The following is a 23,698-nucleotide window of genomic DNA, read 5'->3' as shown; positions in this document are numbered from 1 at the left end:
TGCATTAAAAAGGCATTTGCCGATTATGCGGCACTCTAAAAAATTGGTGCCTCCTTTCGGCGCCTTGCGCAAAAAAATGCGATCGGCGAATAACGCAAACTCGAACGCTTCATCGAGTAAAGATGACATGGATTTTTCATGCTTCCATTCAGCTCGATCACGTGCAATTACTCTATTTAAATGGGGTGGCATCAATTGCTGGAGTGCGCGGTTCACACGCAGCGCCGACCAAGGGACGTTTACCTCGAATCGATAAAAAAGGCCGAGAGAGCACGCCGTGTGTGGCTTGCTCAGTGAAAGGCGCGCGAGATTGAATTTTAAATCAGACGCCGCGCGCCAGGAATGCGAATCAAAATAAAAGCACGCCACTCAACGAATTCACAATGCTCCTTTTCTTCTGAGAACAGACGCAACAACTCGTAAAAATTTAAACAGTTGAAAACCAGTTCTGCCGCGGTGTAATCGGCTTTTTGGCGCCGAATGATATCTTTTATGCGAGGAATGACGATTTAAGTTGTTGAATGATAAGATCATTCTTTCAATTGAAAGAATGTTTTCCTGATTCATTCCTGGAGTTTGCAAAGACCTATAGAAATGTTAAGTTCATTTTTTACGAACGAAAATCAAGCGGGATATTGTTTTGTGGCGGTGGCCCGTAAAATTCCGAATATTTCTGGAGTAAAACAATAAACCAGTTTGCTATAACTGGTAAAAATACTGTAAAAACAATGAATACAGTCCACTCCTTTTGACATATTATTTAAAGAGCACGATTGAATTGAATAAAAAATGTATTCCGCCCTATACAATTCTTTCAGTTTTGCGTAAATCCATTTTCTAATTAAACAATCAATTAACGCGACTCCTTAAGTGGGATGGATCACATGGAAACCATAAATTACCTGTGCGTGAGCACTTGTATATAATTGTCGCAGGCAATTAATCGTTATCGCGTGGCCTTCCAGCGGCTGCTGGAAATCGGTCCGAATAAGGTGCCCGCACTCAGTGTAACGCACGGTCAATTATAAATAAATCCTCCTCTAACCGCTAATCGCGCGAACACCTGCACCTTCGCTCATACAACTGCTCAATTGCGCACTCGGGAATGGATTAGATTACAATTTAAAATCGCTTAAGGAATTTACAGCACTCGGAAATTAGTTTTTTTCGCTTAGAACTCAAGTGGATAAATTATCATTTCATTTTATTACACACAACGAATTCAGTTTAAAAATGCTTTCAAATACATTAGAGAAGAGAAATGTATTACTTATCAAAAGTCTTGTACTTTTAAAATTTATGCATATAACAATATTTTTAATTTTAATTGTATTTTTTTGCCTTTCAATTAAATTGTTTAAATTTACATTATTTATAAATATTTTTGTTGTATTGCTGTGAAAATTTTAATCTCATTTATATTTAACCAGTTTTTGGATATCCCAATTAATTATAACAATAAAACCAGGCCATTGTTAAGGTACATAATCTCAGGATTGTCAAAGCAATGAGAGATATTTGAGTATTTCTGGGAACTCTTACTATGTAATGTCAGTGATGGCAAAAGGTGTTTTTAGTTACTCGAAATTCTCAAAAAGCTCAACGGCCGACTCGCCACTTGCTGGTTTTCGCACCTTTCCAACGTCTGTAGGGTCAAATGTCAGGCTTTTCAATATATAAAAGAGCTCGGTGCGGGGATGCGAAAAGATAGCCACATTGGGCCCAAGCTCCTCTGCGGCCACTTGGGGCCCATGTTATCCACTTGGCTGTGCTATTGGGACCAGGTGAGCGCATAACCTACATGATGTGCTGAGCAGAGGTTCTAAAAAATATATCACAGCTACGACATAGAGTCGTAAAATTTTGGTTTGTTAACAATACTCTCCCAACTAGATTGGCACGAGAGAGTTGAGCAGAAAGCGCCGTTTTGATTTCTGTTCGCAACTGCTGACCAAAAGCATCTCTCGCTATTATATGCACTCTGCAGTTTTTGTATATTGTCCCTTTTAGTTTCTCTCTTGATTGCGGGCAGTGTGTGTGTGATGCAAGTTTTACAGTTAAATGACTTCGCCAGCTCGCTTTGCCTTTGGTTCGAAAACTGGTTGTGTACTTTCGATTTGGAACGTGTTATTATTTCGCGGCGTGCATCTCGCGACGAATCTGGAAAATGCAAATCTCGGGCGAGATCTGATCTGGCGGCCACTTCAGCACGTTCCGTCACAATTACTCTTCTGCGCCGGGAATGAGAAGAGATATCAGCGGCGCGCGCTTTAATTAAAAGCTGCCGCGCCTGCTTTCCCCCTATTTTTTGAAAAATCCTCTTCGAGCGGAAAACTATACAAAATCTTCTAAACAATGCATTTTCCTCTGTGCTGCAGGTATGTTCCGCAGCTGCTTCCGTCTTGAATGGAAATTATCTTGCTGCACCACCGCGAAAAGCGGTAAGGGGAAAAGTTTCACGCGAATTTTCAACCGAAACAATGTTTTCTTTTGCGGACAATCAAACAAAAGCCTAGAAACCGGTTGAAAACCTTGAAAAGAAATGGAAAAAAATTGTCTGCCGAGTGCCGTGCGCTATTTTTAAAAGTTGAATAATTTTTAAGTTTTTTTTGTTTAAACTAAGATTTTGAACAAACACGAAATATATTGTTGTCGAGTAGTTTTTTTATCAGCATTATTTTGAGAATTAAATTTAAAGTGTGGGGGATTCTCAAATATTTGAGCACAAAATTGCATTTTTAATTAAAAGGCTTTGCGAGGCCATTTGACGCGGGGCGAGAGCCAAAAATGGAATTGTCATGCAAATTGCCGGCGTCTCATCCATTATTTGGGCCGCGGGGCGACAGCTCGCATCCCCATTTTCCACCGAAAATCCCTCTCGCACGAAAAGTTTGCGGTGAAACATCATCAACACGCGATGCGCATCTCGTCATTAAAAAGCCGAGCTTATAGTCTCTTTCTCTCTCTCACTCTCTCGCATTCAGCGGCGGGCGTTTGTCAAAAGAAACCAAGGCAGTGTATTCCGGGCGGAATGTATTTTCGCGCACACAGCAGCTGTCGCGTTTCATCCGAGGTGCCGCCGAATAATAAGGCACGACCGACGCCTGCTGTCGGTGAGTGTGTGTTCAGCAATTGCCACAATGGGCCGCGATTTAATGAGCTTATAGCTGCTGCGCCGAAACACAAACTCGCCGTGAACAAAGGGTTGCCGATCCCCAGAGTATTTCCGAGCAAATTCCTTCACTGGATTTACAATAAAAATGACTCAATTAATATAGTTTCTTGCTCAGACGGTGAAAAATTAAATTCCTTAAAAAAGTACAAATAAATATTTTTCATAAATATATCATGAAATGAAAAACAACAGGCTTAATCGATAAGTTGCTACAAAAATAAGCAATTTGCGATAAAAGCGTAAATAATGAGTGGAAAATTATAAAAAATATTTTTTACCTTCCCTGCGAAAAATCTTCATTGTTTTAATATTAGGGTAATATTATTTCCCAATAACCATTATTGTTTTAATATTGGCGTCTAATGTTATATCAATGTGAAAATGTGACTTTTTTCAATATTGTTCTAATATTGGCACCAATATTGGCCGCTATCATTGCGTTATTATTAATTTCAAATGGAAATTAAATGATGTCCTAATTTCCGTAGAATATTGGTAATTAGGGGTTTTCTGAATGAGATACATAGTTTTATTTAATTATTTTATATTTTTATTATATCTAGACAAATTATTGTAACACTTGTAAGTCACAGAAGTTATATAACTTATAAAAAATTATTTATACGTCATTTCACATAAAACAGTTGGGTTTCTCTCTAGTCACAGCATTCTAGTTTTACAATGTACATTGAAGTGCACAGCAGGGATTGAGACAAAGTCGTTGGGTTTAAGTAGGGAAATACTTAAAATCAGCACTACATAATACATGTTGGCCACTTACTTAGTCAAATCGTCGTCCTGTCGGGACACAGAGCGACGTCGACACTGGCATGAATAAGGGGTGGTCAGAAATTGATGAGGGACTTGTCATGTGTGCTGATGGCCTGAACTTTATATTATACAGAGCGGCTATTATTGTTTCCCATTTTTGTCACTGTCAATGCGGCCCGTCGGGCCGAACGATTCGACAAAATCAAAAGTGACACACTAATTAAAATTAATTTGGCATTTAATAATAACTGTCAGTTCTAGCATTGTTATTAACGAATTTTGAAAAATTTAAATGCAAAATTAATTTTAATTAGAGTGCCACTTTTGATTTTCTCAAATCGTTCGGCCCGACGGGCCGCATTGACAGTGACAAAAATGGGAAACAATAATGGCGGCTCTGTATAATATAAAGTTCAGGCCATTAGCACACATGACAAGTACCTCATCAATTTCTGACCGCCCTTTTTGGTGCCAGTGCTCATAAAAGTCATTAATATTTTTTAAGTCAAGGACCAAAGGTTCCAAAACGCCCAAATTAAAAAAAATGCAGTGAAGTGGTAGCAATAAGGTTTTTTTTATCAATTTTCACCAGTTTCTTGCAGGCCATGTTTTCACTTAAGTTTTCAATATTTTTCTAAATTGCTCATGCGACTAGAAAAATTGTCTGAGATAAATTTATTGAGAAATTGAGGCAAATGAAAATTTAAAAGGAAATATCTACTTGTAAATTTTGACCACTCCGACCTCTAATTTTATATAATATTAATACCTAGGAGGAAATGACAAAAGTCAATTTAATGCGCAATAAATTGGTAAAAATTGAGTTGCTCAAACAGCAATTAAAAACCAGTGGAGAAAAATACCGGGTGAATACAAATGCAATTCTGCACGAACGCATGACGCAAGGACATAAAATTAATTATTTTGAGTTCCAAAGTAGTTTATTGGTGTGGCGGTACGTGGGGCCACTTTCGTGGAAGGTGGATGTTCATGGAGCTAGGGTAGTTCTCGATCAGAAAAGACGATTAGGGCAGCAACATGAGGAGAAAGTCCACAAGGTAAACGGGTGCGGGTCGTGGATGTCCTTGGGCACTAGGCGGCGACGTGAAAAGTGGCCCGGCTCAAAGCCGACGAACTTCGCCATCTTCTTGTCCAGCCGCGCATTGTCCTTGTCCCTCTTCCAGCTCGTTCATCGTCTGCTCCACAGGGTCGAAGCCATCCTCGCCCGGCCTGTCAACGAAAAATTGCATCAAAATTCGATGTTGTATCAAAGTTACGGCTCGTTTTCTCACTGCGTGCAGCAGTAAAAATTTGTAACCGCGAATTGGAATGAAAACAAAGTAAAAAACGAATAATTCTCATTACCTGTAATATTTGCTGAACGGTGCGTGTGTTGATAACATCAAGGATCCTTACATGGGTGTATTTTAAACTCTTAAGAGCAGACAAACGACTCGCAGAACGAAGAACAAAACGAAAATTGCATGAAGCGTAGCCGTTAGCCGTTCAGTGTTTGTTTCTTGATGCGGTGATGGCGGACGGAGTAGCAGAGTGTGCGACTCATGGATGCGCACGCATTCACGCATGCGCACTGATATCATTGAATTAACATTGGTGTAATATTAAAACAAGCTTAAGATAATAACTTATTTACATTTGTTTTTCATTATTTTTTTAATATTACCGCAACATTGTGTTGCAATCATTTTTTATTCATCATTTATTAACATTATTCCAATAATGCTTATGATTAAATTATCATTGGTATTATTGGCTAATGAAGATTTTTCGCAGGGTTGTTTGTTTCCAAAAGATAAAAAGATTGGAACAAAAAGCAGGCTCAGCTTTGTTGTCTTGCCTCTTCACGTGCGCAAGGGAAAGCTTTGTTTCGCAGCAAAACTGCTTTTATCAAAAGACAAAAGGCACACGCTTTAGTTATGTGATGCGCGAGTCTGGCGAATTAACAATTTGGCGGCGTCGACACGTCTCGTGTTATTATTTCTAATTAATCGACGAGGCTGCAGCATGCATGCTTATCGCTTTCCGGCGACGCCGGCTTGCGGCCCTAGAGTGCGAGTGCATTTCAATTTGCCGCTCTGATGTCGTATATCGTATACGCACTTTTGATTAATGGTGCTGCGTCGCCAATTAATACATTTTTGATAAATTGTTTCTGCGAGTGCACTTCACTTGGGAAAATCGCCCTGCCCGCTGTCCACTTTGAAAAATCGACTTCTGATCGTTAGAAACGATATTATTATTATTAATGGTACTTTTTTAAAAAGAGACGTTGACGACATGTTTGAGTGCATTTTCTTCCAAGAATTGTGATCTCTGTTATTGCGGCCTTTATCTCATATTTATTTCAATGCTAACCCGGTCGAAAAACATTACTATTACTATCCTCTGCATTAGTTTTTCAGAAATTCAGAACAAAGAATAAATATTTTACAAATTGCTTTTTACCGCGTAATCCATTCCCAACTTAACCGATTTTGAAGTCGAAATCTGCATGTGCTAAAATCAGAGTTATAGAAGATTCCAAGAAGGAGTTATTGTAGCTTTCCGTAAATCCCGTCGTATTTTAAGGATTTTGTTCGCCACCTTTGATGAAAAAATCGCACCTATCGGGTGTGCCGTGTGCGGCTCGGACGCACTTTGGCAGAAAGCAGACGACAAGCGGCCGAGGCAACTGCGTTTCATCTTCCACGTCAGTGCATCTGTGCCCTTTTTCTTTCTCTTCCGATAATCAAGCCGGGCGGTATCAATTTCCAACGCGGCGCGAGTGACTCTCGGGTGTTACCGATTTGAAAGACCCCTTTCTTCGCTAATCGGGCAACAAACTCGCGCTCAATGGACCTTTCCTCGAGTTCAAAACGTTAATTGCGATTGTGCACTGACTTCTTGCTATTTTCGGCGTCTTTCCCACTTTGAATTATAATATAATGAAGTAGTCTCTCTTTCTTGGCGCAACGCTATTTCTTCAATAGCAACCGGTCTGGTCAGACTGGTTCTAGCAGCGTATTTTTTCTCCATTATTCAAAGACGAGAGAAGAAAGGAGATGAACTCGGCCTCCTGCAAATGGAGTGCTAGCGTGAAAATGATAATAAAATGTATAGCGCTGCCCACAACAGCCTAGATGAAAAATGAGACGAAGAGAGAGAGACGCGCAATTGCGTCACAAATTCTAACGCGCCTTTTCTTTATCGAATTGAAAATAAAAATAAAATATCCTTTAAAATTTTGCAGCTAGCGGAATTTTCATTAATTTTGGCACCCTCGTCTGCGTGAGAATGACATAGCATTTTTCATCTGCACGTGCGCAAAACGGCCCTTTTTAAAAGTTGTAAAGCGAAACGAGGCACTTTTGGAGACCGCGAGTGAAAATAAAGCGCCGGGGAAAATAATGGTCTCTGCTTTTCCAAAGTATGCAGCCAGGTGGCACACATCCATTTGCATCGCATCGGACGGAATGGAATGGGATGGAGAGGCGTGCATGCGAGACCATTATATCAAGGCCGACTGACGTAACCCGCTCCCATCCCATTTTACACTATTATAGTGCCGCCCGCCGATTACACCCGCGATTAATTGCATTCGGAACATACGAGCTTGAGCATATTGAAATCCACGATTCACATGATTTGAAAGTTGGCTCTTTGCCGGTTAGCAATCATTTTTGGTTTAATTCTGTTCTTGCAAAACGGAAGTTTTTTTCAAACAATATTGCCTTTGTTTTATCGCCTGGCATGAGAAGTGTTTTCAACATCCTTTTCCCTCCTGGCTCACGAAAGGCAGCTGTTTCTGTACAATAATCAACTCTGGAAATGCTCTATTTTGGAGCAAATTAGAGTTTGATTGGAGTAGAAACTCGGCCGAAAAAGCCCTTTGATTTTAAGCCGCAAATTCAATTTAGATCTACCGTTGATAAACCAGTTTTTTTTATGAAATGCGCAGTGGCTCCAAGCCCCCTTTTCCACCAGATATGAGAAAACATAATTCAAACTCGGCGCGAGTTTATTAAATACTGTATAAAAGGCATAAATCGCCGACTTTTGGAATAGAGCTGTGGAGAAAATTCGCTGGTGCAACTTTGGACGACCTTGGAAATAATGGTCATCACTCATCCATCATTACGGCCGACTTTCTTTCTTCCTTCACTCACTCGCAGGCGTCGTTGGTTTGTGTTTTTTCGTTGCCCTCTTGATGGAACTTTAATTCTCGCAGCAAAAAGCAGCCGCGAGCAAAACTGCTCTGATGATGCTGATGCCCTTTTTCTCAGCGCGCTCGCTCGCTCGCACGCTCGGCTGGATGGATGGAAAATTTATGACAACGCCAGACTGCGGCGGGCTCACTTATCAGGAGGATGTTTCAATCACACCCCCTCCCTGCGAGAGCGGCCACCCCCTGGGGGAGATAGGCGCGCTCTCGCTTTGTTTTGTTTGAACCACTTTCAGGTGATGCGCGCGCGTTGCGACACCTGAAAAATACAAACTGACAATGCGCGCTGTCCAATTTACGGTCAATGCCTCTGCTCACGGTCTCGGCGTAGCGCATTTACGGCTTTTTTGACCGATTCGGTCCGTCTGATTGGGTTATAGTGGAATCATCGAGCGGCTTTGCCGTCTTGTAGAGTTGAATCGGCTCGGGATCGGTGATTTAGGAAACAAAAGGGGTGCGTGCGGCCCCGGCGTGGCGTTGCACACACACCTCGGGCGTGTGGTTGCCTGCCTCGCCAGAAAAAGAGGCTGGCTTTTAGCGTCTCGCCGTTTCCGCGTCAATTCATCACGGTCGCGGCGGCGTCGAATCCATTTGTTTAATGAATCGCTGCGAAATTCCGGTGCCGTGACGTGCCATTCGGCAGTTGCGCCGTCTAGCTCTCAAAATTGTGAGCAGAAAGCAAAATAACGAAATTTTAATGCCGCATGCTAATCGCTGGTATATCTCTTTCCGCGTCGTTAAGTCCAAAGTGCGTTCAAATCCGACAACTGCGTCTGGTATTGTTGCCGGGCGGGCGAACCTGCAATTATGGCAAGCAGAAAACGTTTTTTTGCCAATCAACACACACCTAATAATTAAACCTCCTGATTTTGCGATAGCGAGTGAGAAAAACAACAATATCAAGCTGACGAAACACTAGAAACGACGCGCCCGTTTCAATGAAAAGCTAAATAAACACACTGCGTTTGTTTGCGGGAGCTAATTGCAAAATTAATTCTTTACGATTGCTGGAAATCGAGAAGACGAGAGTGGTGTTGTTTTTTTGCCGCCGCGATTCCTCTTTGGGTGGCTATAAATTTTTTATTAGTCCATGTGTGTGGCAAAACCGCACCGTTTGATAATATTTACAAAGGAGAGAAATTTAATGGGCCGCCCCTTGTTCCTCTCTGCTGGCCTTTATGAGAGAGCCATATAACTTTATTATTCTCGCTGATCAATAATTAAATTTTATGCCTGCCGCTTCCTATTAGGCCTGGTCAAGATTTGCTTTGTTTTTTTGTTCTATTCAATCTTTTTGAAAATAAAACTTGTTAAGCTAATTCAAATGCTGACTCAAGTAGATGAGCAAGTTTTGAATGCAAAATATGAACGAAATAAAATAATATCTTCTTTTTGTTCACCTTCAATTGCACTATTTTTCACACGGTTAATATTCAATCACATTCCTCCTATTCCCACTGCTCGCAACTAGAAGAAAAAGAGGTTTGCCAATGGTTATTTTGTTTTTGCTCTTATATAATGACCCGTTGGACGCTAACAGACAAACAAACTGTGCATTCACTGCGATAAACATCATCACACACCACAATTACGGTATTTGTCACAATTAGGTGGCTAATTATATTCAAACTTATTGGCACTCGCTTATCTCGATCGGCGACTGAAGTATTCAAATTCATTCGTACATGCGTGCCGTGAATCGTAACCAACTCTACATGCCTCGAAAAACCTAGTATGTATGATGCTCCCCCTTTTATGTCTCACTCTTCGTGTATTTTAGAAAAATTTGACCATTTTAAGTTCAAAATTTCCCTATTCATTTGTATTGGTATTATGTATGCACAATGCATTTACAGTAAGAGGCAAAGTGAGAACGGAACCGTCGGCGGGCTTAATTCAATGAGGCGTTGATCGGTCTTTATAATTTTATTATTATTACCGCTGCTGCTGGTTGTGAATGGTGTGCACGGCCATTAAAATGCAAATGTCTGGCAGCTTATTAGAAGAGATGACGGCCAGATAGACTCGCTGGAGACTCTCCGTGCTCGCTGCAGCGGCACGCTGAGAAAAAGCCTGATTATGTTCCACTCGCATAAATAAGAGCCGCAATCGCACCGCAACAAACGCTCCTGACACGCTGGATGGGCAGTGAAAAACTTATTGCAACGCATCGGCGAAATTCTTAATATTTTTGTACATTTCCCAGTACAAAAAAGTAGTGTAATTGCTGGTGCGAAAGCTGCTTAATTCAGAGGAAAACAATATTGAAACAATGTAGATTTTTTTGCTTATATTCTGCTGGTCAAATATATATGCTAAATTATTGCCGCGAATAAAATTTTGATGATCTAGTTCCGCTATAGTAGCGGAAATTAAAATAATCAACACTAGATAAAAATTTATGATCCATATACGGAAATTACTAAGTCCTTTAAACTTGAAACCACTTTTTACACTCCTGAAATGTATAATTAAAAATTTATTTCGAATAAAAACTTGACCAAGACTAGAATCTATTCAGTTGAGAAATTAAATGATATAATATATATATATATTAATGTCCGCCTTTTATTCGAATAATAATATCAATTAAGAAAAATCAAGTATCCGAGTTCAATTTCATCCCTCTTCACTAAATATATATTTATTTGAAAGACGGAAAGAATTATAGATGAGCTCACTTTTAATATCCGTTCCTATATAGAAAAGCATTCTGTTTCACTGCCCCTGCTCCACACCTGCACTTGTCCGCGTGAATGTTTTGACCTTGCTGGACAGGTCTTTTAATTGTGCTCGGTGCAGCGCGTGCACGCACAACTCGCACACCCTGCCATGCAGATCGAGAATTTACCCACACAAGCGATACAGGTCGTCCCGCAAACCAACTGTTATTATACGCACATCGAAGGCCGACGGGGGAGATTCGGGCGGTCACCCCTTCCGATTAATCCACGAAGAATCAACAGTCGGGGTTGATTTCATATGATGGATTGCAAAAATTGATGAGTCAGCTCTTCCAATTTGAATTTTACCCCTGTGGCAATCGATCGGCTTTGTTTAAATAAACAAGTGGCCGAAAAGTGTAATTAAAACCTGTGGTCTTCGTCGATTTTTTGAAAATGTTATTTGGTATGCAAGCTATAACTGATTTTAGTTGTTGCACGGCTATTTTTCAAGTTTACCAGTGTATTTTTAATCGTTTCTCTCTAGTCTGTATCTCATTTTGTTAAATTTCTCATTTTTCGTATCTGATATTTTATTGATTACCACTGCACATTTCGGAAAAGCTCGATTTTCCACCCTGATAAACTCTCGAGAACTGTGGTAGTGAGTGGAAGGAAAAGTGCGCAGCTTAATTGCGAGGAAGCGTGTAGAAGGCTTCGGCAATCGGCTGCGGCGCTTTTAGCATGCGAATTGCCGTCTGCAGCCGCTGCTTTTAACGACCACTTAGGTCTTCGGCGAAATTTCAACGATTTGCGAGAGGACTAATGAGTTGGTCTGTTTGTTCCAGGTATGCCTGCCACCGCGATATTCCCCGGTTGAAGTCAAGTCTGCTCCATCGTCGCCTTATTCAGAGGTACTCACTCACTTTCTTTCTTTCACCGTCTGAATGTTTCAAATCAGACGCTGGAGCTGCCAGATTCCAAATATCAATTGGATGAGAAAGAAAGAGTCTAAAAACGGCATGCAGCGCCAGGAAAAGCCGAAATCTGGCAGCCCTTGCTGACCGATTCCTACTTTTGGCCGAAACTGCATGCGGCCGTTCGATGTTTTACTTTTGCCCTGCGAAATCATCTGCAGTCAAACGACAAAAAGGTTACAAACAGCCCTTAGCAGATGCCAAATTTGCCTGATAACCCTATAGAAATGTGTAGCAAAGGTTAATACGTACTAGAAATTAAATTAAATCGCATGGGTTTCCAGAAAATTGCGAACAATTAACCGAAATGCACAGACGTTTTAACACGAAAAAAATGAGATTTTTGATGCACCACTTAAATTGCGGTTGCTTTGTGCAAATCACGGAATTGCGCTGTGGCGCTGTTAGCAATGTTGCGCAAAATTCAGCAGCGGGGTTTGCATGCGTAATTTTACGCGTTTGTACTCTGGCAGTAGAGTGGCGCGCACGGAGTTTGCGTCAACGGCCCATTCAGCTCCCGGGCCAGCCAAATGCGTATTTCGTGCGGCCTGATCAATACTAGTGCAGCCGAACACGCACGGGCTGCGACGCCGCCACCAAAGTGCCCTCGGAAAATTCGATGCGAGCCGGTGACCACGTTGCAGACCCGGCAAATAAAACACTCCAACCACAAAAAGGGGAAAATTGGACAGACTTATCGTTGCTAGAGAAAAAAAATTGGAAAGAAAGGGGTAAATGGAAAATGCAGATAACTGTAATTGAGGATGAAAAACATTAAATTAGATTTCGTGAATTATTTGATTGTGCGATAGATATCAGTTCTGAATAAATTAATACGTTCTTCTCTGATGCTCCAAAAATAAAGCGTCATGTTTTGTGATTGAAACTTAAATATTTTTTAAGTATTATTGAATGAAAAACATAAAAACCCATCCAATTTTATAGAATCGACCAGTGCATTGATACTATATAATAGTGACTAATAAGTAAAGAGAATCCTCAGAAATTGCAAGTAACTTAAACCAATCAATCAAACATACCTTCAAGGCCGAGAGATAAAAAATGAAGATAGTTTGTAATCTGACAAAATCTTCCATCTAATTGAAATTATGACACAGCGGGAATTTTTACTCTTACGAGAAAAGAGATGTAATAAGTCTCTCTGCTTGAATGAGAATCGATCTGCCGGTTGAAAGGATAAAAGCAGCAGATGATTTGTGAGGTGAGGTCACTCATTTCTTACGTGATTCGCTCGTTGCATTCACGCACGCGTTTATTTACGATCTCGTGGAGGCGATCCAACTTATATACACTTTGTCTTCGTAATTGCGTTGGAGGAGATGGAATAAAACTAAGTGCACACAAATTGTGCAAACGCGATCGAATCTTGAGATAAAAGGCTCGTATGCAAAAAAAGAAATAACAATTGACGTTGAAGAGCAATTAACCCGCGGACGAGAAATTTCTCACGGAAATTTAATGAAACTTTGCGAGTGACTTGAGGAAAACTTTTCCTTTCAATAGAAGATTTAAAAAAAAAAACTAGTTTTCACAGATATTTTGCATGGCAAACGTTTTGCTTGCGCACTCAACAATTTAATAAATATTCATTATTTCTAAATTTTTAATAAATTGAAGCGTTTTGCATCTAAAAAATTGGCTTTAGTTTTAATTGATTAATAATGAGATGTTAGTTTCGGCTTAAGCAAAAATCTCCTTTTCACGTTAAGTAAAATTTATAAAGTTTGCACCATTTTTAACCAAAAATGACCGAGTGGTAATGGATACAATTTATATATCTGAGCTGCTAACTATTTTAAATGACTTGGTGAGGAGTGAATTTTCGGAAAAGCGGCAGGTCAAGGCACGAAAGTCGGCGCCAATTGATAATGGGCTGCAGGTGAAGGCAAAGGTCGTGATTAGCATTATTAGCTCGGCGCGGTGACGGCCTCGGCGCGGTGCAACTCGCTAACTAAGGTCGCGTCGCGCATGCACACGCACTGCAGCTGCGGCCAGATGGATTTATAGCGCATGTGGGCGAATGCACTACAATGAAATGCAGATAAAATGTGTACAAAACGCGCCACGCATCGGTAATTACTATTAGGTGTGTAAAGCGGCGCCATTAATCAACGCGAGGCTCGAGAGCACTTTTGTTGCATTCTGTGTCGATGCAAATCACGACTCGCCCATAAAGATGTCACGCTAGAAAATCGAAAGGATAGAGCATCGCTCAGCCTTGAGGCTTGGGCTCCAATTTTTTTATCTAAAAATAAGTAAGTCGAACAAATTATTAATGCAGTAGAAATTATAAGAACGAAAAAAAATGGAAAAAAATCAAATATTTAAGCTTGTCAGGTGTATCCACTTTCCTCTTTCTTGTGACGAGAAATTTCCGACATTGACCTTTCTTGGAAAGCAATTCGCACCCGGAGCGCGCTGTTTGGCCGGAGAGACATAATTTGCGCGTGGAATAATTCATGAGCGCCTCGAGTGAAATAATCTCGACTCGAGCTTCTGTGTTTTGACGTGCGCCTCCGCCAGCGCAAAAGTCAACAGAGTTTTGTGCACACTCCACTTCATGTGTATTTTGCATAAAATATATACATACACACGCAGCGCAAAGAGAGGAGAAGTTTATCAGACCAAATATTTGCCTCAATTTCGGCAAATTCCCTGTTTATTTTCGCGCTCTTACACAAGTTCGGCAAATTTATTCAAGAGGGAAACCTGGATTCCCTCTGAAACAGTCAGGTTCGGATACTCTATTAATGGTTGATCTCCTGTTTTAATATTTAAAGTCTCATTGATCTCAATAATTTTGATTAAATGGATTGTTTTCTTGATAGATATGCTATAATGAAGACAGAAGCTCGCGAAAGTTTTTTTTTTACTTTTTCATTGAAGAGTAAAAGCGTCAAAATTTTCTTGAGAAAACTTAATGCTCACTATTTACAAGTCATGTTCAAAAAATATTTTGTCAATATTAAAAAGGAGGTAAGCATTTTAGGCGCACAACTTGATGAGACTCGGCAGGGTAAATCCAAAATGTTCCTCTTATTAAATTTTACAGTAAAATTCAATTTTCTTAATCCGGTCAAGTGATATTCTCTCGCGTTCCGACGCAGTGTTTCGTTCAATATCTCAGATGAATTGCTGCGTGAACCGTTGTCAGAAATAATGGCCGCCTCTCGAGCTTCCCTGCGCGTGTTACTTTGGGAAATCTGATTTTCATAACAAGCCGCCGCACAATTTATCGCTCACGCCGACAAAATGCGTTCGCGTGGGAGGTGTTTCCGCAGCAGGTGCCAAAATTGCTGATGGAATTAACGACGCAAACTTAGAGATTTATTAAACTCGCCGAGAAAGTGGAAGAACATTAAATACTAGAAGGTGACAAGAAACAACTCTTCCTTGTTGTCGCTTGTCTCTGAAGGAAATAAAGCTAAACAAAATAACGAGAAACGGTTTTATTTATTTAAATTTAAGTGGTCCGAATTTAGACCCGTAGTGGTTCCAGTCACGTCTCATAAATTAAAATAACGAATCCGCATTTCATTTGATTCGAAACAAATAATTCATTATATAGCTTGCGAGTGGGACGGTCAATGCTCATTTCGAGCGCGAATAATCGTTCCCAGAGCAACGCTGCGCACAGGCGATAAATCAATCGTCGGTGGATATGAAAACTCAATTTCCAGCGCGACACCCACGTAAATTAATTTCTGCGTTCCACGAACGCTCTCAATTATTTCTCTTCGCCACTCATGACGATTTTCCACTGAATTTTCCACTCGAGCTTTAGTCGATTTTCACGACCTATTGAACTTGACAATAATTATTTGGGGACAAAATAATAACATTTTGACTGTTTGCTGCCAGAGGAAATTGTTTGGAATTTAATCAGTAAATATTTACTGGAATTTATCGCTCACCGACAATTTTGTTTGGGTCAAAATACGATATCATTAATTTCGTTAGTACTTCGGACTTTCAATATGGTATAGGGTCCGTAAAATTGCCCCCAGCTTTGCCAGTTCCACGTAATTTTCGCCCCAATCCGCTGCACCCGGAATTTCGTAACAATGGCAACGCCGGGCGTAATGCTGAAATACGCCGATGGCATGATTCAACAACTAATTGTTTGCAAAAGGCAGCGGCGGAGTGACCCGAGAATTGAGCCGTTCTAATTAATGAGCTGCGCGTAATCACACATTAATTGGGCCGGCTCGGTGAGCGAGTTTGGCACCTCGAGAGGACGCACCCCCGACTTCTAATCCCCCTTTAAGAAGCAGCAGATTTGCCGGTCGTGCGGCTTACAGCGGCGTGCCGCAGGGAACGTTCCCGACGCTCTGCTTATTGAATTATGAACACTGCGAACGGAAATTAGACCTGCGAGGGCATAATATAATGTGCGCCCGGAGGTGCAGGAGTCGAATTTTCATTTCCAATCGGGAGCAGTCAAGCGGGAGCGCTCTCCGATTGCAAGAACTGGAATTAATTTTTCCCGTGTGGCTGGCTTTTTTCTGAAAATCAGTATCATACAGCAAATGAACTCGCAAGCCTCAATTCTCGGAAATTTCTCTAATTTCGCATAGAACATGCGTGGTTGCCGGTCTCCACAGGTAGCGGTTCTGCCCAAATTTCGGAAAGGGTGCGCGTTAAGGTTGGCGACAACCCCCAAGCCGAGGGCGACAGTCTTCTGGTCTTGATTTGTGCGCACGTGGCGTTTAATCCTGCGCCGAGAGTGAATCAAGTTGCAGCAGGCAAATCTTGTTTCTGCAATTTGGCTGGCTGGTTGGCTGGCACACGGCGCTGCGGAATTATGTTTTAATCTGCTCGGGGAGGAGATGAAGGAGGGCTTGATTAGGGCCGCTGCGAGCTGCTCATAATGACTCGACGTGCCGAGCGTGAAATCGCAGTCGGAATTTGACTGAAAGTGCACGCGACGCCTCCGCCTGCGATTACCCTCTCATTCGATTTCATCCCCCCCAGACCGAATTTGTCCTCTCAAGCGGTCAATCGTCAGAAAGGGCGAAACTGTTAGGGGAAAAGTTGAATTTGCGCAAGAATGAAGCGCGTCGTTAAAAAGGAAAGTGCAGATTGGGCAACTTTTGCATATGGGAATCAGGGCCGTGAAAAACTGGTGAACAGTTTTGGACAATCCTAGGACTCAAGCTGGGTTTTTAGAAGATTGAACATAAAATAAAGAAAAACATGGCTCATTTTCAGCTTGTGGTTCGCCTGTCTTATTTTAAGCAACTTTTATATAAAGATAAATATTGAAGGTTTAGTTCAATGGTTGTTTGGCTCAAGCAGAAAATTAAATTTGGAACGAACCTGTCATTTTGAGTAAGCAAAGGAAGTTTTTCACTTCCCTGCACACAATCCTCATTCGCCACAATTGTGTAGTTTAATCCGGAAAGTTTTTCCAAATCACAGAATTGAGAAGAAAGAAACTGCGCTACGGAAGCGGCGTCATGCATAAAAATATGAGTTTTTGCCGCATTAGCGCAATTCAGGCTTTTTGCCTTTGCAGACGAGCAGCCAAGCCGGCTGTGAGCAATTTTTCTCCGGTCGGCTGCTTTTCACGGTGCAAAGAAAGTCCCACCGCCTGCCAAAAATAATCCCGCAACCGCAGCTGCCATAAAGGGTTGCTAGGGTACAATGATGGAACGAGAATTCATTCTGACGTTAACCACTTTATTTAATGCAATAACATTATTATTTGAAGATCATTCTTTTTAATTTGGTGAAGGACATCAAACTCAGCTCTTTGCTTTAATTACAAGCTGCTTTAATATTATTATTATTTATTTTATTAGACACCAACGGTGTACAACACAGAGTACATTATATAACGATATGATTTAAATGCAATTTCTTATATTTAGCAGCTTGAAATAAGGTAGTTGTATTATTTTTACAATTGAGGAAATGATACATGTCTATACAGACTTCATCGCAGAATTGGCAAACATAATTAGCAGAAACATCTAGATGAAAACGTTTGTCTTTACATAACAGAAAATGATAACCATGGAAAGAGTATCTCGTAAAAACACATCGATCTTTACAATAAGGTAGCCACCAGTTCTTGTTTGTCATAGCTGGGGTACTGTAAAAATTGGGGTGAATATTTTGTTTTTTATGCATCATATTATCCAAGAATTTAATATAAACAGGTGTGTCTGGCAGGGAGAATTTTGTCTTTAAGTCATTTACAAAATAATCAGTCTCAACTAGCTCACATACAAATTTTGATTTCATTCTCTTATCGACACAAGGCTTTCTTAAAAAATCTTGACTTAGCACATTCAAGATTATTTAAGTCTTTTAAAGTCAAGCTGCTTTAAAACAAATATTGGATAGGTCGAAATTAAATATTTGCGAAAGTCTGAGGGTTGCGAGGAATTTAATAAACATAGTTCCCTCAGTTAATTTTTTGTTAATTGCTTGTTGAACTTCTTGTGACAGGAAGTTTACTGCGGAATTTTGTATAAGTACAAACTTGACAAGAATTTCGATAAAATTCTCCACCTGCACGCTTGGGAAACCTTTTTGGAGTCGCCTCCGTAAGCCTTCGGGGCTCTTTGGAGAACGCTTTCTGACGTCAGCCGGCTCACGAGGGCAGACTAGAGGGGTGGACGGGGTGGGGTTGACTGGCCGACCGGGGCGCGTCGGCGATTGATCGCTCCTTCCCACGCTCGCCCATGTAAAGTTTTTTCGTGGTGAATTAATTTCTAAAATATTTGTAGAGAATTTTTAAACAGTCTGAAAAACTGTTTAGATCCTTAAAATTAAATATTAACTTGACAATCACAGTTTTATTTAAAATTGTAGTTTTAATTTATTTCAAACCAAAGTAGAGCTTGAAAGAAAATAAGAATTAAGAACACGTTGAAGTGAAAAGGATTTTTGTAAGCTTTACTTTTAAGAGAATCATAAAAACAAGTGTTATTTTAAAGCACGAAGACTTAAAATTGAAGGAGGAAGTAGTTGGTGAAAATTGTGGCCAAATAAATCGAGGTGAAGGTCAGTTTTTTAATTCGCATAACATGAGCGGACACTTGCCTGGAATGAATTTTTGGCGCGGGCCGAAAGTCGGTCGCGCGCGATTTGCTTTTATTGCGTTACACTCGGCAGTACTGTTATCCGTCTGCCGAGAGATTTGCGCGAATTTATTTACTCCAATGTGCAGTTAAGTGCGCAGAGGACGCGTTGGCCGTCGCGCCCAGACGAGTTTCTCCGAAAGTCCAGGTTGGCCCGACAAGCAGTTGAAATTGATCGCGTTTAGCTGCAAAGAAAGGTCCGCTTTTCCGAGTCAACGAACCGAAATTCGCAGACGTAAAGCGATTGTGTGCAAAAAGCCCTATATCAATTTTACGAGTTTCTCTGCTGCACCGAGCGACGTGGAAAATCAAAGGCTTTCCCCTGATCTTGCAGTCAAAAGTCAAGCAAGCCTCCTCTGCGGTGCAAAAGAAAAATGCGACGCAGAGCTTGGAATTGAAAAAGGTTGCAAAGCAAATAAAAATTTGTTAAATGTGCACATAATTGGAATATTTCGAGGTAGAAATTACTGCATAATAAATAAAAACCATCCACGAGAGACTCCTTGTTTGAAAATTCAATCCCTGTTTAGAACAGGGACATATTACAAGAGTAATTTAAAACCAGTAGTTAACTATTAAATGCTATGTTTAAAACTCTTTGCACATTCTTAACCATGCTGGTTACGTAATAAATTACTCGAATTTCCTTCAAGTTGACTCGCTTGAATCAAGTTCTCGAGATAATTTTCATCAACATTAAATAAATTAATTTCCCCTAATTGACACCGCTGTTAATTTGAATTTGCCGGTTTAAATCTCAATCCTACAATTATTCAGCCCTGAAATAACCTGCCAAATCGATTATTCAGCTATCTAAACCGGTTGTGTTGCCTTTCCAGGGGGACTTGGCAAAAAGCAGGGTCCAATTAAGGGACACCTGGCGGACGGGCGAAGGCAAAAACCAGCCTGTCGGCGTTTTGCCTTGCTAAATTTATTGCCTCGCTCGCCGGCGCAATAAATAAAGTCGGTTCATGTCGCCGCAGCGATTCTTTCGTTCCTTCCTGGCCTTAATCTACTGGGTCAGCGCCCCCCTCGTCCCCCGTCCGCGTCAGCAGCCACCCACCCACTTCTCTCTCTCTCTCTCTCTCTCTCTCTCTCTCTCTCTCTTTCTTTTCCTCTGGTTGTCAATACCGGTTTTAATTGTGTCTGCTGTAGGAAAGGGGAGAATGAGAGAGAGAGAGAGAGAGAGAGAGAGCTTGGTGCGACGGCGTAATTGCGAAAAAATTCGGGGAAACGCGGCCACCGTTTCGGGGAAAGGTCGTTGCGCACCAGCCAGCCGAATTGCGACACTTGCAGAAAAGAGAGAGGAGAGAAGAAGCATAGCTGCAGACGTCTTTTCCGCTTCTCAAGTGCGTTCCAGAGAAAAATGCGTATATATGACATCCGCTGAGAACCGGATTTTAATTATTCAGACAGCTCATTATTGTAAAATAAAAGCTTAAACGAATATGACTTTAAAAAACATGAAATTTCAAATTCGGGCCAAAATGGAAATTTAATTTGGTTGGAACATGTAACCAAAGCTGATTTTGCCTCGAGAAAATCTTCTTAAACAGTTACATAAAATAAAGATTTCCCAAGGCATTTATTCATAAAGGAGACAATAAATTTTTTAGCAGCACTTCTTTTATTTATTAAACGGGCCATAATTCTTTTCTCCGTGAGAGGAGGAGAGATGGAAAGAATTTTCGGTGATAAAAAAGTCGCCGGCGCTTTTGAGAGAGCGAGACAGATGCCCCCGAGCGAGTTTATTTATTTATTTTCCGCTGCCTTAGAAATATGTCCTCCTCTCGGTGCAAGCAGGGAGCAGCAGAGATGCACTTGAAGTGCAGCTGCGTGTCAGAGTGCGCGTAATGCGCGCAAGAAGCAGCAAAATAAAAGGCTTAAGAAGGCTTTCCCCCGTGGAACGCAAGCATGCAGAACATAAAGGCAAGGCGAAAACAAAACACGGAATGCACGTGTGTGTCTTTGATTGTACTATATATTCGACGGTTTTTCTAGCTGATAAGAAAATAGGCTGAAAAACTCCACGGTTCGAAAGTCCCGCCACTTTTCTCATTAAAAAACCACTCGTGTCTGCTTTTTATAGAGCGCGTAAATAAAAGAGGTTTTGGTCGGAGTGAAATTATCATTCTCCGCATGCATGCCATTAATTAAAGACACGGGCGGCGCCCAATTTATTTCCCAGGCCAGACGTGAGAGGAAGAAAGACACGGCCAGACGTGTTCAGCATCCGCCTTTTCCTCGCGAATTCACGCGAAGCCAGAATTGAGAGTCGTTGGCGTTTAATCAGAGCTCTGCTGATTTAATAAACCGAAAGAACGTCGCAGTTGAATTCATCTCCTGTGCAATGTTTATCAACGAAAAATTAATTTTTTTCATGCTGGCGAGAAGGATAAAATTGCTCTTTAAAAGTGTGAAATTTCCTCTCACCTTCCTTGAGTGCAAATCTCTTTTGAAATCGTTGAGGTTTTTGGATCCTTTCGACTCTGCTATGCGGTCAATTTATCCAATGTCTGCAGCTGAAGGGCCCGGAATTATAAACGAGAGGAAATTGAGAAGCCATATTCGAGCTTTTCCACGGGGAGAGAGAAGAGAGAGAGAGAGAGAGAGAGAGAGAGAGTAGTAAATTAGTGGTCCTTTGTGGTGTGCCTTTGATTAGATTTTGGTTTTGACACCATTCATCCTGATATTTCCTTTCGGCCGACGTGCGCCGCACCGGGAGTACAAAACGCACACGCATTGTTTATCGCGAAATGCTTTTAGTCGGCGTGAAATTTTTGACACGATAATGGTGTCAGCGTAAATCATGAATTCGCACCAGATTTGTGCATTTCGCACCCCAGCCGCTGTGGCTGGAATGCTGCAAAGTGATTTATCTGAAAAAAAAACTCGCAAATATACGCATGCGGCAATGTCTAGAGTTTGGTTCTTAAAGGGCAAAAATAAATTTTCCACCAATAATAAATTCAGTCCCATGTTTGAGGTTGCGTGAGAAATTTCGTGAATTTATCAACATATACACGATTATTTGAGACAGGCATTTAATTGTGTAGGTTCCATAATTCAATAAAACTATTTCTCCGCCCTCAATTTCGGTGCCGCGCAATAATATTTCATTTCACAACAATGCGCGTTCAAATGAGGATATTCCTTGAGTAAAATACGAGTTTCGTCCTTGTACTAAACACAAACAACGTAATTTGTCACGTCCTTTGTGTCTACAAAATGCATTTTGCTGAACAAATGAATAGTCTCTGACAGCTGCAATTTAAATACTAAAGGCCCTTTCTCGAAATTTTGCCACATTTCATCGACTAGCCGAAATGAGAAAAACAACTTTAGTCATTCAACAAATTTACAGCTTTTCCTCGAGCCGCGAATGAATTTATGTGATGAATGCAGTCGCGGCGAATTTATTTCGAGTCCGTCGCAGGTGCGCAAGCCAACTCTCGAGGGTGGTCTCGTGAATTATGGTCGGACACGTGGAGACGATCAAGACGACGCTGCAAATGAATTTCGGCACATTAAAACTCAAAGCGAGAACTCAGCCGAAAGTTTGCATTTTGTTGGCAGCGAAGCAAGTTTTGTTGGTTTGCTACCTGCTCACGAAACTTTGCTCAAATTCCCTTTGTTTACGGTGGGTGGCCGCAAACTTGAGTTCTGCCTTGCCGCAAGGCACCATAGTTCCGTCTTTTGCTCAACAACCAAAAATGTGTAAAACCGCCTCCTTGCAGTACTAATCTAAATACAATGCCGTGAAACAGTATTTTTGTAATCTTTTTGATACCGCGATCGGTGCTCCTGGACTTACTACTTTATTATTATTAATTTATTTTAAAAATGAACCAGGAAAAAATAAATATAAATATACAAGTCAAATAAGTTAATTCTTTTGCCATCTGGTTCTGAGTATTGGAATTAATTATTGGTGTGATTTGTGACCTCTTTTACACCGCCTTCAAACAGCCGGACAAAGAAATTCCATATGTGTCTGCAATATCTGCCACTTTCGAGCTGTGATTTGGCGTCTGGCGAGACCAATTAAATGCGGCCGAAAAATGTACTTTTTGCGCTCTGACGTCAGCGCGGCTCTCGAAAAGCACCTTGCCAAATTGGCCATAAACAGTTAGAAAAATGTGCCCGGCTGCTGTTTTCCGACCCCTCCGCTCGCACAAATACGCACACACGCGTTATTCATCGTAGGCTAATTAATCGCTCTCTATGACGCACGCGAATATTTATTTCGCCTCGTAAATATCCATTTCAACATAAAATATTTTTAAATTGATAATAATTGCTCTTTTTGCACTAATAAGACAAAAAGGACTCGGTCGTCGGGCTTAATTGTGTGAAATTACTCCGTGGACCAACAAATGAGTATGGATGCCAGTCGACACGCAAAGGACGTTTTTGTTGAATATTTCCATTATCTTGTTGAAATGCTAAATGATGTTTATTTAAATTTTAATCAAAATTGAGCAAAATTATAGGATTTTTCTATGATTACCATCGTTGAATTGAGAAGAATAGGAACCATTCTGAAATGGCTTTAATTTCTGAAAAATGTGCATCCTTGAGTAGGGTCAGTTTCACTAACTGCTTAGGTTAAAATAAAATAATTTATGAAGAGATCAGGCAAAATTTGCTCGGTTGGACGTGAAATTAAATTCTATTTGGCACAATTACAAGAGATTTAATTCCGATTTCTAACTCTCAAAATAAAAATAAGAATCAATTTTTCGAGGCAGAGATTTTTACTTTAAAATAACCAAACT

General features: G+C 40.8%; 1 protein-coding gene and 1 long non-coding RNA gene across 3 annotated transcripts in view; one reads left to right on the top strand and one right to left on the bottom strand.

The window, feature by feature from the left end:
* Snoo (Sno oncogene) overlaps window positions 1–23,698 on the top strand; it is a 72,839-nt gene that overhangs the window by 39,910 nt on the left and 9,231 nt on the right. The window contains exon 2 of one of the 2 annotated variants that reach the window (XM_065484696.1): window positions 11,680–11,745. The exons of the other annotated variant lie outside the window; for it this stretch is intronic. Within the exon in view, the coding sequence (XP_065340768.1) occupies window positions 11,680–11,745 (66 nt within the window). The remainder of the gene's footprint in view (window positions 1–11,679; window positions 11,746–23,698) is intronic. 2 annotated transcript variants of the gene reach the window in all.
* Window positions 4,283–5,728, bottom strand: LOC135940049 (uncharacterized). The gene is made up of 2 exons (XR_010574818.1): window positions 5,312–5,728; window positions 4,283–5,176 (listed from the first exon to the last, which is right to left on the bottom strand). It is a non-coding gene; the product is annotated as an uncharacterized LOC135940049 (long non-coding RNA).

This window comes from Cloeon dipterum, chromosome 3, assembly GCF_949628265.1.
Source record: "Cloeon dipterum chromosome 3, ieCloDipt1.1, whole genome shotgun sequence".
Taxonomy (NCBI): domain Eukaryota; kingdom Metazoa; phylum Arthropoda; class Insecta; order Ephemeroptera; family Baetidae; genus Cloeon; species Cloeon dipterum.
The sequence above is the reverse complement of the archived record's forward strand: the minus strand, read 5'-3'. Positions and strand labels throughout refer to the sequence as shown.